The 21,151-nt window shown below is 38.8% G+C and overlaps 1 protein-coding gene across 2 annotated transcripts in view; it reads left to right on the top strand.

Annotated features, from left to right (window-relative positions):
* The window catches only part of ACYP2 (acylphosphatase 2), a 151,688-nt gene extending 130,876 nt beyond the window's left edge, over positions 1-20,812 (top strand). For both annotated transcript variants that reach the window (XM_069494603.1, XM_069494604.1), the window contains exon 4: positions 20,219-20,812. In XM_069494603.1, the coding sequence (XP_069350704.1) occupies positions 20,219-20,333 (115 nt within the window). In that variant the 3' untranslated portion in view covers positions 20,334-20,812. The remainder of the gene's footprint in view (positions 1-20,218) is intronic.
* Positions 20,813-21,151: the final 339 nt, after the last annotated feature.

Below are 21,151 nucleotides of genomic sequence, written 5' to 3'. Positions count from 1 at the left end.
ACCACTCCCAGTGAAATCACTGGGATTTGGTGGATAAGAACACCAGATTGGTGACCATCTTTTCTGATAGAAATTGCTTAGAAGTTGGTTTTTTATGATAGTAGAGCGGTGTTGACTTATGATTAAGTGATGATTATCCTCTGTATGGGTGAGCTCACATGTATTAATAGTTATGTGTAGACTCATATTTGTGTATGCACAGGAAAGGTGTGAAAGTACACCGCCAAAGAGTGGCACCATCTAAGAGTGGGGCTGGGAGGTGGGAAGGGAGAACTTTCACTTTCTGCTTCCCATATTTCTATGCTGTTTGAATTTATGCAATGAGCAAGTGTTACTGTTTTAGTTAATAATTTAAAGAATAAAATATGATTTTTCCTAAATGTAAGGTGACAAATTTACAGATGACAATTCATAAACTTAAGATGACAGCTTGGTTAATTTTAAATCTTTTTTTTAAAGAATTTTCACAGTGGCATTTTCAATTCAATGATTTGTGACACATTTTGGGCTTTTTCCTTCTACTGAATAAATGACTGAAAATAAACAAAAAGATGAAATTTATCCCAATTGTTATCTACAATCCCTCTGTTAAGTTTGAATATCTTGACTCAAGATTCTGATTAAAGATTTCCAATTTCTTCCTGTCTGTGCGACTAGGATTATAATCTTTTAATATTGTTATCAAAGATCTGTGCAAATCACTCATGGAACAAGCAACTCATCAAGTATCTTCTCCTTATCAGCCCCTGGGCTGGGCACTGAGGTCAGAGTTGGGTAGACGGGAGCCTCTCTCAGTCACATGAGCTAACCTTTACTGCATACTTTCCATGCCCCAGGCCCTGTGTGCAATACTTTACATACATTAACTCCTTTCACCTTCACAATACTCCTGTAAGGTAGAAATATTATAACTCCCTTTTACAGAAGACAGCGCTGAGACACAGAGATTAAGAAACTTGCCCAAGGCTGCACAGCTAGGAACTAGGGTAGCAGTCATTTGAATCCCAGGGGGCTGACTCTCACTCAACAGCCCATGCTTTTAAACCATGGCTTCATAGTGCCTTCCAGATCGTAAGGTAGGTATAATCTAGGAGGAGGTGGTTTACAAGAAAATATTTAAGTGTATTTTAACAATTGGAACAACTTGAATTTCCAAGAATAGAAAGTTAATAAAGTACAATGGGTCCACCTTCACAATGAAAGACTTCAAAGGCATTTAAAATGATGATATAGATATTGATCTATTGATATAAAACAAATTATCTTATTAAGTAGAAAAGATTATAATAGTACTTATAATGTGATTTAAACTTCGTAAAAAAAAAAAAAAACGTGCATAATTAAAAGCCAAAGCTGGATGCATAAAAAGCATCCACACACTTGTAGGTCAAAGCGGGCCACATAAGCGAGTCAAGTCAGAATACTGGGGAGCGTGTCACTGATCACTGCCCCTTGTCCCCCTGAGCCTGGATAAGTCTTCGCCTGAGTCCTCAACATAGAGCCCCAGGCAGCCACCACCAGTCAAACCCAGGTGGCCCTTGAGCTGAGTCTTCTTTGCCTTTTGAGTATTTGCTATTGTCTATTCCACTGCTGGAATATATTCACCTTGTATTTTTATGTGGTCTAATTCTTATCTCTTATCCCATTCTCTTGTCTAAAGTCTGTGTGTCTCTGTGTCTCTCCTTTTTGTCCTCTCTTCTTGTTGCTTCAGTTGTACTCTGGGTCCTGGGTTGCTACTGCTGTTGTTGCTCTTCCACATCATCACCTTTTCCTTTTCTGTTAGATCATTCCCATAAGCATACAGATATGCCCTAATATCTAACGTCTAGATCCCACATTCTCCTCTAGCTACTGCCCCATACAGCACACCTCCCTGGTAATGCTGTCTCTAGTGACTGTGTCCACTCATCCTGCTGTTTCCTCCTCACTCTCCTAACGCTCTGTCCTCATATGGCAGAAAGGACAGAAGGAACAGATTACACCTTCTAGCCCTTTCATAAGGTATGAATGAGGCTGTGCCCTCATGACTTAATCAGATCTTGAAGGCCCCACCTCTTTTTTTTTTTTTTTTTTTTTTTTTTTTGAGACAGAGTCTCGCTCTGTTGCCCGGGCTAGAGTACCATGGCGTCAGCCTAGCTCACAGCAACCTCAAACTCCTGGGCTTAGGCGATCCTCCTGCCTCAGCCTCCAGAGTAGCTGGGTCTACAGGCATGTGCCACCATGCCCGGCTACTTTTTTCTACATATATTTTTAGTTGTCCAGATAATTTCTTTCTATTTTTAGTAGAGACGGACAGGGTCTCACTCTTGCTCAGGCTGGTCTCAAACTCCTGAGCTCAAATGATCCACCCACCTCGGCCTCCCAGAGTGCTAGGATTACAGGCGTGAGCCACCGCACCCAGCCCCCCACCTCTTAATACTATCACATTGGCAGTTAAATTTCAACATATGAATGTTGAGGAACATATTCAGATCATAGCAAGTAGAGCCTGATTCCCCTCCCCTTGAACCTGGGCCAGCCTTAGTGACTGGCTTTTAACTGATGGAATGTGGTAGAGGTGACACCGAGTGTCTTCCAAGACTAAGTAGGCAATACAGCTTCTGCCTGGCTCTTTCTCTCCCTCGGACATGTGCTTTTGGATCCCTGAGACTACGCTGACATAAAAAGTCTGGCTACTCTGAAGCCACCATGCTGGAGAGGTCATGTAGGGATGGAAAGTGATGCCTGGGGAGCCCCAGCTGGTCTAGAACCCAGTTGATTAACTTTTCCCAGCAACACTTGCCAGACCTATGAGTAATCTCAGTTATTCCAGTCCTCAGACAGAGCTGCTCTCAATGTTGTGTGGCAGAGATGAGCTTTCCCTGTTGAGCTGTGCCCAAATTGTAGACTTGTAGGCAGGATAAATAGTGTTTGAAGCCTCTAGGTTTAAGGGTAGTTTGAACAACAACTATAGTAATGGGAACATTTCCTAATAAACATTTTAAAAAAATTTTAGAGATAGGATCTCACTATGTTGCCCAGGCTGCCCTCAAACTCCTAGCCCTAAGCAATTCTCCCGCCTCAGCCTCCTGAGTAGCTGGGATTATAGACACATGCCACTGTGCCTGCCCTAATAAGCATATTGACTCTGTGCTGATCCTTGATTGTCTTGGAGAACACTATGACCCTTCTGCTCATTCCCTTTGGGACTAATTCTCTCTGTGGAAAGGGGGCATTCCTGCAGTCTCCTGCTCCTCTATAGCTGCGAGTTAGAAAGGGCTCTCTTCCCTTTACCTTTCATGAATCTAGGGAAAATAGTGGAAATGTTGCCTTCCAAAATCAAAACAAACAAAACCATCTCTTTCAAAGCAAACTGCCTTAAGATATGCTTTGTAACTATAATACAATAAGTGATAAGTTTTCCCTTATCTCTGCCCTAGAAACAGGAACAGACTGTAATGGACCGGAATCTGTTTCCATATAATGGAGGTGACCGGGAGCATCTTAAGGACAGCAACAGTGCAACTATAAAAAAAACTATAGCCTCATTAATCTGTCTGAAACAATGATGTGTTAAGTGAAAAGCAGTAGGTGGTGTGGGTTTTAAAAAGGTGATCCATATTACCATTTCTTGAGTGCCTCCAAAGGGAAAGGCTACTATGATTAAATATTCTCTAGGCCAGATTTCACCTAGACTAGAAAAAGAACAATCTAACGTAATTCTGTCTCATTAGTGCACTTCCTCTATAGGAAAATTCTTATATAAATGGCAGATTTATTTGCCAAACACACAGCACCTAATATAAGTGATACATGGTATTCTAGGTTATAAATTGATCTCCTATGAATTTGGTTAGCATGCTTTTGTTCCCCTAAGCCTGATCATTTCAGAGAACACTTTTAAGATCAATTTCCCAGACCACTGAAAACCTTTGGCAATTCCACCAATGCAATGATGCCTCATAGGATTCTACAGGAAGCTGCTAGCCAGTTTTTCTTTCTTTCTTTCTTTGATGTGAGTTTAGCAGCAGCAGGAAATAATGTGTAATTAGTAGATGCTCCCAAACATTAAGGATGACTCATCTGGCTGACTGCTAGGTCCAAACCGCATTTTCTAGACCCAATGTCAGGGAGTCCAGTTTTTCCACACCAGAACCCATCTTCTGGCTTTAGCTTTGTAGTTGTAACTTCTGAGACCTCAGACTTTTAATTCTATTGAAATGCAAATATGTCACTCTGGTGGGTTTATATGCCTAGTTAAAGCCACTTCACCTAAAAGTCATTTGGAAAACTAAAGAATGACAGGTATCTGCTATCAGAGTAGCTTTCAATTCAAAAAAGGGAGATGTAATGTAATTTAAATTGCATTTTGATTCTGGTTACTAGATATTCTTTGATCATTTTATTAATGTCATGGAAATCGAGCACATTTTAGAGTGCGATATTAAAATTATGAAGAATTTTACCTTAGAAGGGGGGGGTCATTACATGTCTCTCAACCTCTTCCATTCAATCTTTTTTTCTCTCTTCTTCTGTCCAGCCTTGAATCCTTCCTTCTTCCTCTATGTCACCTCCCACTAGACGGGCAGCTTGGATATACTGATGATGTCCTTTTACTTGTCTAATACTCATGAAGCTGTTAATAAATTATATTTTTTAATGAAAAGTAGAGCAGATTAAGTCATCCAACAGGCCCGGACTATTTAAATTTTTTGTTACTAAGGTGACAACAGTACACTCAATTTTAGTTTTCAGAATTTAGACAGAAACATGTTTATTGGGATTTAGCAATGACTTTGTTTTACAACCTCCCAAAACTTAATATTAGGAAGATAGATATTTTTCCTTACTTTCTATTTTGTTTTGCATTTTTTAAGAAAAGGAATAAACTGGCTTTTTTTGAGTACAAAAAGGAAAACATTTTTTATGACCATCTCTGTCTACATCAAAGACTGAAGCTTGTGAGCATTTAACACATTAGTGCTGAAAAAATATTGAGAGTATTACAATTAACATAAACATACCATTTACAGGCGACCCCGTAGGAACTGAAACTACTACATCATTCTTAACCTCCTGTCATGAGCCTCCCTGTGGACTGAGTCACACACTTGGATTTAAAGACAAAACACTCTCCTAGGGGAAAATGAGAATCTAAAAAGAACAGTAATTTTTTCAAAATCCTGGGACATTCGAAAGATAAACCATTTCCCCATCTATGAGACATATCTATAAAGAAGGTCTTCACTATTTTGATTCTTGTCAAATATTGAAAGGCATTCTGAGAGCCCCCATCTTCCGGGTGAACAACTTGTAGTGCAGTGTATTCTGTCACTGAAGATATCTTTAAAGCACAGTCGAACAGTCTTCTTTCCATTAAAATTTAATGATTTTTCCATCTAGCAAATCTCCTTTTCTTCCAGTGGCTCTTGTGTCATTAGCTGCCTTTCCATTCTACCTTGGAAATATTCTTTTGATTCAAATGTGCACAAATTTATTTTCAAAGGGACTGTCAGGGAGACGGTTCATGAATTTCTCTTGAAAGCTGTGCACGCACCTGTCTGCAAGGAGGTCACAGCCCGTGGGTGGCCTCTGCCCATTAGCAACCCAGCCCTGGCTGCCTGGGCTGAGCACTCTGAGTCTCGGAGTCCACGGCCATGGACAGGATGGCGGCCCAGAGAGGCTGCCTGGGAGATACGTTTTTGTGACCACAGAACGTTACCTGCCTTACTTTAATAGAAAAGTGAGAAAAGAGATCTTGCAAAGTCGGCTGTAAAGCAAAAATATATATGCCGCCCTGCCTCCCATAATTTCCATTATAAAATCAAAGAAACAGTATCAACAAGGGGGAGAAAAACCACAGCTTTCTATGTACATAACTCAGTTTGTTCCTAGCAGAATTTCAAGTGATTTGCAAGGATATGTAAAACAAGACAGCGTACATTTAAAAGTGAAAATGAATTAAAAACAAGGGTGGGGACCTAAAATAGAGCCAGGAACAAGGCTTAAACAATGCCTAAAATAATGACCTCTGCTAGGGGTGGGTCTCGTTTGGCTCTAAACTATCTAGCAGGCCTCTACCAGCTAATGGCATCCTCCCCCCCAACCCAATTTGTTTATGAGCATTTTGGAGGGGACGTGGAGAGGTCAGTGTAAGGGGTGAAAATACAGGGGTGTCTGGCCAGCTCACTTTTCATTTGGCTCCACGTAGGAGTAGATTCCAACATATCTGGAATAGAGAGCGTCCTGGACTGTGTGTCCTTAAAACAATTTTCCTCAAATATTGCTCTTCTGAGACAAGGCGCTCGTAAATATCGGAAGGCACTGAATTCACAATCTAGGCAGGCTTGACTTGCCAAGAACACAACTTTAAAGATGTATAAAGCTGCTCTGTGTCTCTCTCCCCTTCAGAGGCAGCTCAAAAGATTGATCTATTCTTGCTGTCTCCATTTCTTCACTTCCCCCTCGCTCCTAAAACTATGCTAATCTGGCTTCCACCTCCACCACTTCACTGCAGCTGATCTTGCTAAGGTCCCCAAAGCACTTTTCAGCTCGGTTTTTTTTTTTTTTTTTTTAAATAATTCACTAAATATTTCTTGAGCAGTTAAAGGTGTCAGGAATTTTTCTAGACATTTGAAATATATCATGGAACAAAATACTCAAGATACCTGCCTTGATGGAGATAACATTCTACAGAATAAGATTGACAATAAATATAATAAAAATATTATGAGTAGATATATCAGTATAATATGTTAAAAGGTGATAATTACTTCTAAAAGGGGGGGAAGTAGAGTCAAGTATGGGGGACTGGGAATGTGGGGACAGTGGGAACAGGTGGGCAGGGGCTGTGTGCAATTTTTTATTTTAGAATATTACAGCAGTACAGATGTTTTGGTTACACGGACTGCTTTTGTACTGCTTGAGTCTAGTTATTTTACTAAGTTGACTGCTCTCTTCTTAAAATCTTTTAGTACTCCTGAATCCCATAGTGTAGAGTTTCATGAAGTTTTTGTTAACTGAATAATAGCAGTGGTAGACATGGTGTATTGGCTCTGTCAGCCTCTGTTCTGAACTCCTGGTGTCTTTCGTACACTGCAGAGTGAGGAGCTGTTTCCGACTGCCTTGCAGCAAGGGTGTCCAATGTGACTTAGTCATCATTAATCAGAGGTAGTCACGTGAAATCTGAATCTGGAACTGGGTGTGGCGGGGAGAGAGGCAGCAGTGCCTGAGGTATACATTTAGCTGGTGTGAGGATCTAGTGAACTTGGCTCTGGGGTTGATGATTCTGGTGGTGACTTCCTGATGCCTGGGCTGCCATTGGCAGTGTGTTCATAAACACACTGATTTCAGTGGCTCCTGATTCCCAGCAGTTCCCCTAACAGGCCTATCAGGAAAAATTATCCCAGGCATGAAATTGGGTTATAGAGATAAGGGAGTGTCTTTCAGAGAATTACTGGGTGTTATCTAGTGGAAATGTGAGGAATTTCCTGCTTCTATAGGGGTTTGCACCTTTGATTGATTTCTTACCATCTAGGCTATTTTACAACTCTGTAAGGTAGAAATTCACTTGCAGCAAGCTGTAGAAATGCCAATAATTCTTGTGCATAGCAAAGCAAATTATTTTTTTTCTGATAGATATACAATTCATTTTTGCCCTGAAGAAAAGATAACCCAAACATTTTTAATTGCCCAAAAGCTACGTTGTCTAATATAAGAGCTGACGGGCATGTGGTTATATGAGCACTTACAATGCGGCAAGTTTGACTTGTCTTTTAAGTGTAAAATACACAACAGATTCAAAATACTCAATATGAAAACCTATATAAAAATATCTCATTAATTTCATTTATTGTTCATATTGATTACATGTTGAAATTATTTAACATTCTGGTTATATTAAATAAAATATAATTAATTTTATCTATCCTTTTTACTTTTTTAAATGTGACTCCTAGAAAACTTTAAATTACAGATGAGGCTTGCATTACAGTTCTATCAGACAGTGCTGCCTTATAGAATTTTAGCCAGTTTTGCATCCATTAGGAAGCTGATTTCAGCATTTATTACATATGTATATGTATACAAACATATATATATCTCTAACTTCTCCTTTGAACTGGACCTAACATCTTACAGTTTCCCTCATTAATTAACACGTTGAATAATATCTTTGCCACGTGTCATTTTATATTTGCATGAAAATCACAATTTTAGCATTTTATACTTCAGCAGCCAATTTTGCAGAGTTGCTCCAACAGGCCCAATCTAAATCTGTTCTAGTTCTTCCAGTGATTTTGTAAGGACCTAATTCTCTTTATTAAATTCCATTCTAAAATAGCTAAGGTGGTTTTCATTACCTGCTACTGCACCCTGACTGTACTGAAAATAGCTTAAAATTGAGCACCTACTATTTTCTAGATGCCATGTTAAGCACTTACACAGATTATTTTATTTAATCCTCACCACAACTCTGTGTGGTAGGCTGTGTACTCTCAATTTTACAGATGAGGCACTGACAGTTTAAGAAACTTGCTCAAGATAACCAGTTAGGAAGTGGTAGCTGTATTCACACCTAAGCATAACGATTCCAAAGTCCACTTCCATTACCATTGTGCCAGTATTACGTTCCACTAAATAAAATAGAAACAAGGGTGTATCTGTCACTTTGTTGAGTCAGAAGCTGTGGTGTGGCAGGGAAGCTGGAGGTTATAGTTATGCTTTCACTTGTTCTGCCTTCTCTGCTTCCTGGCCCTTTGATTCAGTTGGCTGGGTCTGAGAATCCTGGGCATAGCTCATGCCTGGGTGGCTCTTCAGACTGTCACAAGAATGAGATCGAATGACCATTTCCCACTGCAGCTGAGAAGCACCTCTGCAAAGACCAAGAAGTCTTACTAGTGGAGATGCACAAGAGGTGTGTGACTCTCAGGGTCACAGAGTGCTAAACAGGCTGTCCACCATCTTTGGCAAAGGCAGAGAACCATTACACTGTAATAACAGTTATTAATGGCCAGACATTGCATTAAGTGACTTATATACATTCTCCCTAGTCCTTTCAATGGCTCAGTGGGTTGACTAGTAGTATCACCATTTTAAAGATGAAGAATCTTGTCTTAGGTTAATTATGGATGTCCTGGAATTCCCTGGATAACTACTGAACTCTTCACTAATCATAACCTAGATATCTGATATATTTTAGACACTATATCAAAATACCATTAAAACATTTGTTTTGATAATAGAGAAGTCCATGATATTATTTGGCCACATGTAACCAAATAAGGAAACTTGTTAAAGAAAAATAGCAAAAATGGTATGTACTATCCTTCCATTATTAATGCTAGTTTAAAAGCTTGAAATGGGCAGACAACTCAATACTTTCTAACTCGCACCACATTAGCTTTTAATTCATTAGCTGTCTTTTCTTACTTTGCTTTCTTGCTACAGTCTATGTTTTATAGTGGTGCTGCGGAGATATCTGAAAGGGTTATGCTGCCCCACTTTAGTCCCAGGAAATAGAACTCCTATGAATTATTAATAGTGTTGGCTTTCTAGTGCTTTAATTTTGCCTCAGTTTCAGACAAAGATATTAGTTAAATGGAATTTTTTATATCATCCTAGGAGGTTACTATGTAAGAAACACTAATTGACTTGAATTATAGAAAAGACAGTCCTCTGTTGATTTTCATTTCTACATATGATGGAGTCTCCATACATTCCACTCTCCCACATCCTTGCTCAGTGGTAGGTTAAGAGGGCAGTTTTCCAACGGAACTCCTGAGAGCCCTTGAAATTCCCCAGAGGTGCTCGAGGTGCAGCTAGGGGCGAGAGAAGGCTGTGTGGGGTGGTGTCTGCACCTGCACGTGCCCACAGCCCCCACCATTCCCTTGCTTCAGAGAAAAACTTCACTTCTTATGCTATAAGCATGAAGCTTTTGTGCACGATTATATTGGAAGAAAGGATTCTTCTCTTTAAAAAGCTTGAAAATCCCAAATTAATATAATAAGTACAACAGTAGGTGTTTGTACATCTTTGACACACTAAGAAAAAAATGTCTAAGGATTTTTACACAATATATCTGAGCACATGGACTTGATGGAATACAGCAGCATGTCACAGGACTGAGTGTGCAGGGTTGACTTGGCCCTCCTGCGGTGCCTTAAGAATCACCCTGCACTCTGGATGAAGCCAGTTACCATGTTTATTTCCATAATGAGTAAGTTCACACTCACACAAAATGCAGTAAAATTTGGGAGCTAGGAAAAATAAGTGAACTGATTGTACAAGTAAACTTGGTTAACATGCTTATAATCAGGTTGTTAGATCAGATCCATAGGCCTCCAATGTCCTTTAAGAGAATGAATATAGTCATTACTTGTGTTATCTCATAGGGGACTACCGTGAGCAAAATATGTTAGCGTTTTCTGTAATAAGAGCAATTATCTCTTTAACTTGCAAAGAGTATTAAAAAGAAAAGTGACAGTTTTGTTTTGTGTAAGATAAAAATCAAAGAGTTAAAAGGCCATGCTCAGGGTTCCTTTCTGTGTGCAGACAATATGGGCCCCTAGAAATGCCCCTCCTCCCATACCTGAAAGCTATAGATCTGAAGAAGGCTTGCAGGGGACAAAAACGTATTCGTTCAATAAGTATTTGTTTCTTTGGGGATGGGGGTCTTCATTTCTTTCCTTTTTTTAAGTTTTATTTTATTTTTGATTGACACATAATACTTGTACCTATTTATGGATATGTAATCCTTGAGTACCCCCTATCACCAGGCGTCATGCTAGATGTTGGGAATCTAATAGTACGACTCTGAACCTGCTTTCCTAGAATTTGCAGTCTAACGTGGAGAGGCACATAATGAATACATAAACAATTACAGGCCGGGCGCGGTGGCTCACGCCTGTAATCCTAGCACTCTGGGAGGCCGAGGCGGGTGGATTGCTCAAGGTCAGGAGTTCGAGACCAGCCTGAGCGAGACCCTGTCTCTACTAAAAATAGAAAGACATTATATGGACAACTAAAAATCTATATAGAAAAAATTAGCCGGGCATAGTGGCGCATGCCTGTAGTCCCAGCTACTCGGGAGGCTGAGGCAGTAGGATCGCTTAAGCCCAGGAGTTTGAGGTTGCTGTGAGCTAGACTGACGCCACGGCACTCACTCTAGCCCGGGCAACAGAGTGAGACTCTGTCTCAACAACAAAAAAAAAAAAAAAAAAAAAAACAATTACATAAACATGGCAATTACAGAAAGTGATAATTGTCCTGATACACACAACAGAGTGGGGGTGGGGACCTTTTCCCCAAGGGACAATCGAAGAAGGGGCCCTGGGAGGGCAAAAACCTAAGTGCATTTTAGAAGGCCACAGCTGGCCTCTCTGCTGGCTGCGTAGGCCATAAATGCGTGGCACTTACTGTATTCGATAGCTACAAACGTGCCATCTGCACCAAAGAATTAGAGAAAATGCTGTGGAAACCCTCAGGGGACCAGTAGTTGACTGCCTGAATAGGGACAAAAAAAATACAGCACATCTAATTTATTAAACAAATAAATCGTTCCTTCGTCATTTAACATTTATCAGCACTCTGTTATTTTTTAATACAAAGATGGCCTGAAGGAAACTTGAAAAGCAATACATGCAAGATCATTGTCCTTTGTCAGTCCATAAAAAAAATTGTTTTCACAACTAAGTGTGATCGTTATCAAACCTGTAAAAAATGCATCCATAATGAAATCTCTTCTTATATATTTACTTTATGATGATTAAAGGCAACCTGATTTTGGTAAAGGACTTTAAGACCATTACAAAAATTAGTTTTATTTTCAAAACCTCTACATAAGACATGGAAAATATATTCGAATGAAGGGGGGGAAACATAGTTATCAAGTAACATGATGTCAATAGAATTTTCCAATTTACATATTTATTCTTGTTTTTACTAGTTGAACCTTATTTTTTGCTTTTTAAAGCTTATCAGTGGGTCATCTTTCTTAAATAGAAATGCTTGAAAGATATGTGCACACAAAACAGATTCAGATTTACAGCACAAATGTTAGACTGCAGTCTGTTTCAAGAAGATATAATTCATCCATTCAATATTTATTGAGTCTACTAAACTAATAGGTAAAATATGCTGGAACCAGAGCAGTGTATTATGGTTGTGGTGGCCCCTTGGCTGGGTGAACACTGTTCATGGTTTTTTCTTTCTATGCACAGTTACTGTGGCTGGACAGCTTAAAATAAAGAGCAATTTTAAATTGTCCAGTTAATGTGATAAAAATCAGCCAACAGAATGAATTCAGGAAAAACGCATGGGATAGTTTACCTAGGAACCCCAAAGAAAAGAAAAAACTATTATTCTTCTAAGGAAATTCAGTAAGTCATCTGATTACAATATAAGAGATCACTGGTTTTCTATATACCGGTTTAAAAACATTAATGATTAAAAAGCATTTTGTTCAAAATAGCAAGAAAAATAGAATATAACCATAAGTTTCTCACAAAATATATAGCGCCTGAATTAAGCAAACTATAAAATTTTAGTGAGGAACTTAAAAACTTGAACAAAAGTGGAGAAAATTTTTGCTATTGATGACAAAATTAAATGTTAGAATGTCAGTTCTCTCTAAATTATTTTTAGATTTAAAAGAGGTTGTGAAGGGTTTGAATAAAATATGTTAAACGCCAATAGAATATATGAGACAAACAAAGACACTTAAATAGAAGACTAAGGAGATGGGAGTATAGGGACAATTGGGCGTTAAAATATAGGCTAAAGCTGTAATAATTAAAATGGTTTAGTACTGGTTTAGGGATTAACCAAAGATAGCAATGGGACCAAATAGAATGTCTAGAACCAGACTGAGGCATATACCTGATTTAGTATATGATAATAGTTGCATTTGAAATCTGTAGAAAAGGAGAAGTTAGTCAGTGAAAGGTACTGAGGAATATGTCTAACCATTCAAAATTTTTTTTTTTTTTTTTTTTTTTTTGTTGAGACAGAGTCTCACTTTGTTGCCCGGGCTAGAGTGAGTGCCGTGGCGTCAGCTTAGCTCACAGCAACCTCAGACTCCTAGGCTTAAGCGATCCTCCTGCCTCAGCCTCCCGAGTAGCTGGGACTACAGGCATGCGCCACCATGCCCGGCTAATTTTTTTCTATATAGATTTTTAGTTGTCCATATAATGTCTTTCTATTTTTAGTAGAGACGGGGTCTCACTCAGGCTGGTCTCGAACTCCTGACCTTGAGCGATCCACCCGCCTCGGCCTCCCAGAGTGCTAGGATTACAGGCGTGAGCCACCGCGCCCGGCCTAACCATTCAAAATTAAGACATCTTTTTCATATAATGCAATCACATAATTTCAGATGCCTTAAAGATTCAAATATAAAGGATAAAGTATGGCTTTATCAGCACTGTGTTTTATTTTTTAATGCAAAGATGGCCTGAAGGAAACTTAAAAGCAATACATGCAAGATCATTGTCCTTTGTCAGTCCATAAAAAAAATTGTTTTCAATTTTTTGTAAGATCAAGTTAAAGATCTTACATTTTGAACACATACATTTACCTCTTCTCCTGCCTAAACCCCACTTAAATATCAGGAAAAAGGATTTTTTAAGAGGTTTAAACACCCACGAGGACAAAGAATGGGAGAGAAACTGCAGCAATGAAACTGTGGAAGCCAGAAAGCAGATGAGCAGGTGGTAACGCAGACCTGACTTGGAAGCCTGCAGTGGGGAGGGCCAAGAACTGGCCCAATTAACACAGTGGAGAACCCCCCAAGTCTCAGGCCACTGGAAGTGGGCATGAAGGTGATGCACTAAACATACGAGGACTGATTCCAAATCTGTTTCATTAGCAGTTATTCATTCCCCCATGCCAGCCTGGAGAGCAGCTACCCTGCTCATCCCAGGTAGAAGCCAGAGTTCAGACCCTCTGGAGACGGTCTTACAGGCATAGTTGAGAAAAAGATATAGTGCTGAAAACAGGGATTCAGTGAAATCGATCACTGAATGTTGAGCCCTTAACCTTCTTCCCACATTCTCAGAACATGTACAGCCAGACTCAGACCCTCTAGGCAGGAAACTGGATATGCCTTCCCTGGAGAGTATGAGCAATCCAAAAGAAAAGATATCAAGATACCAACATCAGAAGCTCCTGATTAAGTGGTTTATTCTGCTCACCTTAGAAAACCTAAGGCGGAGCTCAGCAGCAGGGCAAAAGAAAAGTCCATTGCAGACTGGGGAAGGGGGAGTCTCACACTCCCTCACGCACTCCAGGAAACATCTGATTGAATTGTTAAATCTTCCCCTCCAATATGGATTGTCCCTATTGAGAAACCTCTGGCCCAGGCATTGATCCCTGGCCCCACTGGTTTGGACTTTGCTTGCAGGACAGGTGTCTAAGGAACACATTGCATTGCAGGCAGGTATATTTGCAGCTCCCTGGCCATCTGGTCTAACTTCAAGGGCCCTCATTGCTCTTTAGCAATTCTTTCATTTCAGTTAACATTTGTTAACTTCTATAGCAATTATTCCACCTTTTCACTTTATTTAATCCCTCAACTATACCTCCACCCCTCCCCCCTTTTTCTCAGGAAATTACCTTCCTTCCTTCATACTAAGAAAACGGAAGCTATTTCAGCTTCGTTTGAATGTTTCTTCCTTTCCAAATTGCTGTCCAATTTTTTAACCCATTGCCTTCTCTTCCATACAGATATCTGTCTTCTTTCTTTTCTACATCCAATGAGTTTACCTATCTCTTGATCCTCTTCCTGTCAACTGCCCTGGGCCTTGTTCCACCAATTACCACTCCTTTGCCTGCATCCTCAATTCGTTCTGTTGGCCACTTGTGAGAGTATGTGTAGTGGACGCTGTGATTTGCCACTCAGATTCCCTTTCAGGATGGGAGGACTCATTCTCCCAAATGCTGGGAGGGCTGCTCTAAGAGGGCCCTCAGCACTCAGCCCTCTGCAGGAATTGCAGAAAAAACTCTCTTCATTAAAGGCCATATCCCCTTCCCTCGGTACCTCTCCCCTAATGACTGGTTGACCTGGGCAATATAAAGACCCAGCCCTCTCACCTTAACTCAGGTCAATGCTGAAGGGTCTCTCAGCTTCAGAGCGCCTCACGTGTTGGCTGAGGTCTCCATCAAGAGTGCATCGCTGCCCGACTCCTCCCTCAGTCCCATCTTGTCTCCCTTCCTTGCCTCCCACAAGTTGTTAAATCTAAAAGCACTCCCTAATTAACTTCTGCATGCTAATCATCTCAGAGCCTATGTCCCAGGGTACCCTCCCTGTGATGGTAAGACATTGACATTTAATAATTTGTTAGGTAGTACCAAGTTGCTCTTTCAAGATGCTGTACAAATTTACATTCTCATCAGCAATGTAGAAAAGTGCCTCTTTTCCTACACCCTAACTGCTGCTACTAGATAGTATCAGACTTTTAAATCTTTGCCATTTCAGAAGTGACAAATGGTATCTTATTCTTGCTTTATTTGTATTTTTTTAAAACTATGGGTAAGAGTGAGAAAGTTTTTATATATTTTTATTGGCTATTTATATTTCCCTTTCATCTGCTTCTGTTTTTGCCCATTTTTCTATTGTATGATTATCTTCTATGTAAGTTTTTCAGTTCTCTGTTTGTTTAGCTTTAAGACTTTCTTTTGGCCATTCAAATGTTTTGGTGTTTTTTTGTTTGTTTGTTTTTTTGTTTGAGACAGGGTCTCACTTTGTTGCTGGGCATGAGGGTAGTGGCATGATCATAGCTCACAGCAACCTCACACTCCTGGGTTCAAGCAGTCCTCCTGCCTCAGCCTCTCAAGTAGCTGGGACTAAAGGCATGCACCACCATGCCCGGCTAATTTTTCTTTCTTTCTTTTTTTTTTTTTGTAGAGATGAGGTCTCACTATTTTGCTCACGCTGCTCATACTTGGCCTCCCAAAATGCTAGGATTACAGGCATGAACCACCGCATCCAGCCGATGTTTTAGTTAGTTAACATTATCAATATTTTTCCTATGTTTCTTGGTTTTCTGTCATGCTTAAATTGGCATTCCCTATTCTAATACTTGAAAAAAAACACTAATATTTTCCTTAAAAACTTAGGTCAAGTGCCACGGCCATCACAAAGATGTCTGAGTACCTTGACCAGCGTTAACCCCCCAATTCCTCTCTCCCATTATATAAATCACCTTCCCTATTATGTTCTGCCTTATAGTCATTTTTATTACTTTACAAACTCTTCTATTAGATTGTAAGATACTAAGGGAAGAATTCCATTTTAAATCTCTATGTATGCCCTCCAGTATCTAGAATATGACTTGCATAAAGTGCTATTTAAATATTTATTGGATTGAATTAACTGGTACTGTTTGATTATGTGGCTCTTTCACACTAAGGATGGTGAAAAATATATATATGGTCATTAAATATGAAATGTCTGATTTCAAAAGTGTAGTTTATTATATCTCGAAGTATGTACCTAAACTATCCACACAATTTTGCCATCTTAATGGTAGCTGTTTATGCCAGCAGCAAAGAAACCTAGAGAGAGCAAGTGGCAATGAAATCGCAAAAGGTGTTTTCCACAGCTTGAGAATTGAATATTCTTCCTTGTAAGAAGTGGTAGTCAGTTGGTGCACGGTCTGGTGAATACAGTAGATGACAAGAGTTTCCAAGTCCAGCTTCCGTAGTTTGAACAGCGTTGTTTGTGCAACATGTGATTGAGCGTAGTCTTGCAAGAGGATTGGCCTGTCTGTATTGACCAATATCGGCTGCTTAATCACAAGCATCCTCATCATTTCATCCAGTGATTGCTGTAGACATCCACTGTAATCAACTGACCAAGTTTCACGAAGCTGTAGTAGATAATACGAGCACCACACCACCAAACAGACACCATTAGCTTTTTTTTGATGAATATTCAGTTTTGGACTATGTTTCAACTTCATCTTTATCCAACTGTGCTGAATGCTTGCCATTGTCAAAAACAATCCGTTTTCCCTTCCATGTAACAATACATTGTAGAAATTGTTTGCCTTTATGTTGCAAAGAAAGGCAAGCTTCGAGGTGATTTCTCTGCTGACGCTCGTTTAATTCATGCGGAATGCATCTATCCAGTTTTTTTTTTTTTTTTTAATTTCAGGATTATGTTGGTGTGGATTTGGAAAGACAGGGACACTTAATCCAGCTTCTTTACCTTGCTGATTTGTTTCAAGTGGTCCAATATTGTTGGAATAGTAACATCAAACTTTGTTGCTAATTAATGCGTAGGTTGAGATGGATTCGCTTCCCCTACAGCTTTCAGCTCATCATTACCACCTTGGTCTCAGGTTGCCCATGTGGCTCAGCATTCAAATCACTAGAACGGAACTTCTCAAACCATGGACATACTGTGCATTCATTAGCCACATGCTTCCCAAACACTTCATTGATATTTCAAGCTATCAGCACTGTATTTGTTCCATGACAGGACTCACATGCAAAAATAACATGAACTTTTGACTTATCCATGGTTTCACAGAAATTGCTCTAAAAAAAGTTTGAAATATAATTACAAGCCAAAATGTGTGTTTGAAAGACTGAGGATGTACCTTTACAATAAAAATAAAACAAATGTCAAAGTAAAATGTCAGATATTAACTGTCAACTTAGTACTTAAGGAAATCAGACAGTTCATACTTAATAACCCTTATATTGTTATATATATATATACACATATATGTATTCCACACACATCCTCATTCATTAGATACAACTTTTTGTGAAATTTTTTTACCAGGAGAACACTTAGTTCCACCATCTCCAAACCTGAGCTACACCTATCAAGGGCTAACTGCAAGAACAGCATGTGAAAGTGAGGTCTCACGGCTTGCCAAGTGACAGGCGACCAGAACACTCCTAGGTCAGGCAAGGTGGTTCCTAGCAACAAGGGTGGAACAGGGGGAGCCATGACACAAAGTGGCCAGCCTCCCCACAGGCTAAACAGAGCTCGGTCTGCCAACACCATGACCATCTCCTCCTTGGCCATGCGTTTGGCTGGTGAAGAAATTCCTGATTTTAGTCACTGCAGTTCTTATGCCCACTAGTCTCTAGTCTTGGAATCGCTGGTTTCAATTCCCCTCTTCTTCTCTTGAGCCCACTCAAATATGGCTTTCATGCTCCTAAAACTGCTCGTCAGGGTCACCAGTGACCTGCACATTGTTAAGCACAATGGTCAAGTCTCAGTTCTCACCTCACGTGACCTGCCAGCAGCAATGGCCCAGTGGATCCCTCTCTGCTTCCTGAGGGCTTCATTTGGCCCCCTGGACACTAGTTTTTCTCACACTTCACCGGACGCTTTCTTCTCCTCTTTTGCTGGTTCTTCCTCTGCTTCCTGATCCCTTAAACATTTGACCTCTTATTTTTTCTATCTATATTCATTTTTTTAATGATCCCAGCCAATCTTATGACTTTCAATACTGTCTATGCTGACAAATTCCAAATTTTATTTCCTCTAGCTAGACTTGTAGATCCAACTGCCTACTCAACATCTCACTTGGGTGTCTAACAGACATCTCAAATGTAACATTCCCCTTCCCCCAAAATCTGCTCCTCTCACAGTCTTTCCATTTCGGTAAATGACAACCTCATCTAATTAGTTACTCAAACCAAAAACTCTGGTGTCATCTTTCACTCCTCTCCTTTTCTCACACCCACATCCAATCTGGCAGCAAATCTACTTACTATATCTTCAAAATATACTTAGAATCTCACTCCCTCTCACCACCACCACTGCTAACCACCCTGGGCAAGTTACTTAACATTCGTGTTTCTCTTTCCTCATGGATAACCTGGGAGTAATGGTAGACTATGACTTACAAGGTTTGTTTGTGGAGTAAAGGAATAATACATGTAAAGAACTTAGCATAGTGCTGAACAAATAGTGCTTAATAAATGTTAGCTTTCATTATTATCTGTGGCTTTTATTTCCTAGAAGGCTTCAAGGAGATTCAACTAGTAAAATTGAAGCCATCAGCTCCTTTTCATAGAAACTGAGTTTTAGTCTTCAACACATGAAATTTCCATTTTTAAGATTTCAACTAAATGAGTTAAAAGAAGAAGAGTCAACATTAACCTCACCCAGTAAAACTGTCCCAAACAACAAAGAAAGGGTTAAAAAGCACAATGGCAATTTGAATCATTGGAATTCTTCTCTAGCCTGATTAAGAGTAATTTTCAGCTAATCAGAAAACTTTGGCCTAGCAAATATTTTAATCCAAGGCTATATATGCTTGTTACACATCATATTGCACAGCTGTATGCAGCTCTAGCTTCACAACCTGAAATAACTTTGGGATATGAGAAAACTCAGGGGATGTTTCTGCAACAGCAGCTGGGATAACAGACATCATTTGTATAAAACAACCTTGTATTATTAACCTGTAGTCCCACTAAATCTATCAGTGCAACTAATTATTAATAGGTAGAAAGATTCTGGAAAATCTTCAACAGTATTATCTCAAGTGTCAGCAATATACAATAGGCCTGAATTATATAGGAAGTATCTCAGATAAGCGCCCAAATGCATAAATTAGATACCTGGGTGTTGCTAATAAATTAAGATAAACCATTGCACTAAATAAGCAGAAAAATATTTTCAAAACATTTAACATCCTTCAATGCAGTCACTGTACTAATATATGTGGTAAGAAACCATACTTAAATAGACAAAATATTCATCTAATTTTATTTTAATATTTTTGGAAAATCATGTTTATTCTTTATTTATTCTTTCAGTTATTCTCTCTCTCCTCTAACCTCTCTCCCTCCCTTCCCGAGTGTGTGTATATGTACACACGTAAAACACCTACCATGTATTGGGTAGTGAGAAAGCAATGGTGAATTGTTTTTATTACTAATCTCTTTGTTAAAATATTTTGATCCTTTCAAGTATAAGAGCTAGGTAATAATGGCCTTGGAGTCTTTTAAGAGGGGGGAATAATTCTAATATGAAATCATCAGGAATTGACTTAATTTGTTATTAGCTTTTCTTTGTGTATATTTAGTTATATAGTATACTCTGTGGTACTCTTAGAATGATATATATATATAATGTAAACAAATTTATATATAACTATGCAAAAGTTACATAGTAAAAGTAAATTCCCATTAATACCTATTATGTGATCATTTCAGCTGATCCACATATACTTTATACACTAATTTATTTATTTATTTATTTATTCTTTTGTAGGAAGTCCTGGCTGAGCAAGATTGGGAGTCCTAGTTCTCGCATTGACCGCACAAACTTTTCTAATGAAAAAACCATCTCTAAACTTGAATACTCTAATTTTAGTATTCGATACTAATAGAAGAGTAATAAAAATTGTAATGCTTATACTGTGCAATAGACACCGTATGTTCTTAAGTCATATACTAAAATAATAGTAGAGTAGGGCGAAAAAAGGGAACTTTCTGTTCTGAAAGCTACAAAAATCATGTTACTAAAAATGTCTGACACAATTTTATTCAACTATGTTTTTAACAAGCAAAAACATAGTATTCTAAGATAAATGTCATTACAAAATAGTTAATGTGAATATTCAACTTAAACTTGTCTCATGGAATCTTTAATTTCAATGAATTAACATGTATGTTATTTGGTGAGACATAAAATAATAAAGTTAACATTTAAAATTATTTTTATATACTGTTGTCTGTATGAACTATAAAATCTTCTGAATAATTTGTTATTAAAGTTGAGTAATTTTATCTTTAAAAAGAACCAGTGGTTAGAAGCAAATATGTGATGATCAATATAACCATAAAATAATATCAATAAAGGGTTAAATTTTATAATTCTGGTTAAATATGAACATGATGAAGTACTTAGGTTGGAGTTACTTAATGCCTTCTATAAACAGTATTTTGTCTAGTGAACACTCAGGCTGAGTGACAGTGGCTAAGAAGAAGTCAGCAATTTCAGTATAGCAAACAGCAAGATTTTTATCAACAACCACATACAATAGATGTCCTATTAACCAGAACTAAGAGTCTAAATAAGTCATACAATACTATCCCCTAACCTTGGCCTATTCACTTGGAGATCTTCGTATGTAAATGATAATTAAGCAACAGAGTACTTAAAGAGGAAGGTTTGTTTCTATATCATAAAGTTAAACATTAA

This window comes from Eulemur rufifrons, chromosome 19 (assembly GCF_041146395.1).
Source record: "Eulemur rufifrons isolate Redbay chromosome 19, OSU_ERuf_1, whole genome shotgun sequence".
NCBI classification, from domain to species: domain Eukaryota; kingdom Metazoa; phylum Chordata; class Mammalia; order Primates; family Lemuridae; genus Eulemur; species Eulemur rufifrons.
The sequence above is the reverse complement of the archived record's forward strand: the minus strand, read 5'-3'. Positions and strand labels throughout refer to the sequence as shown.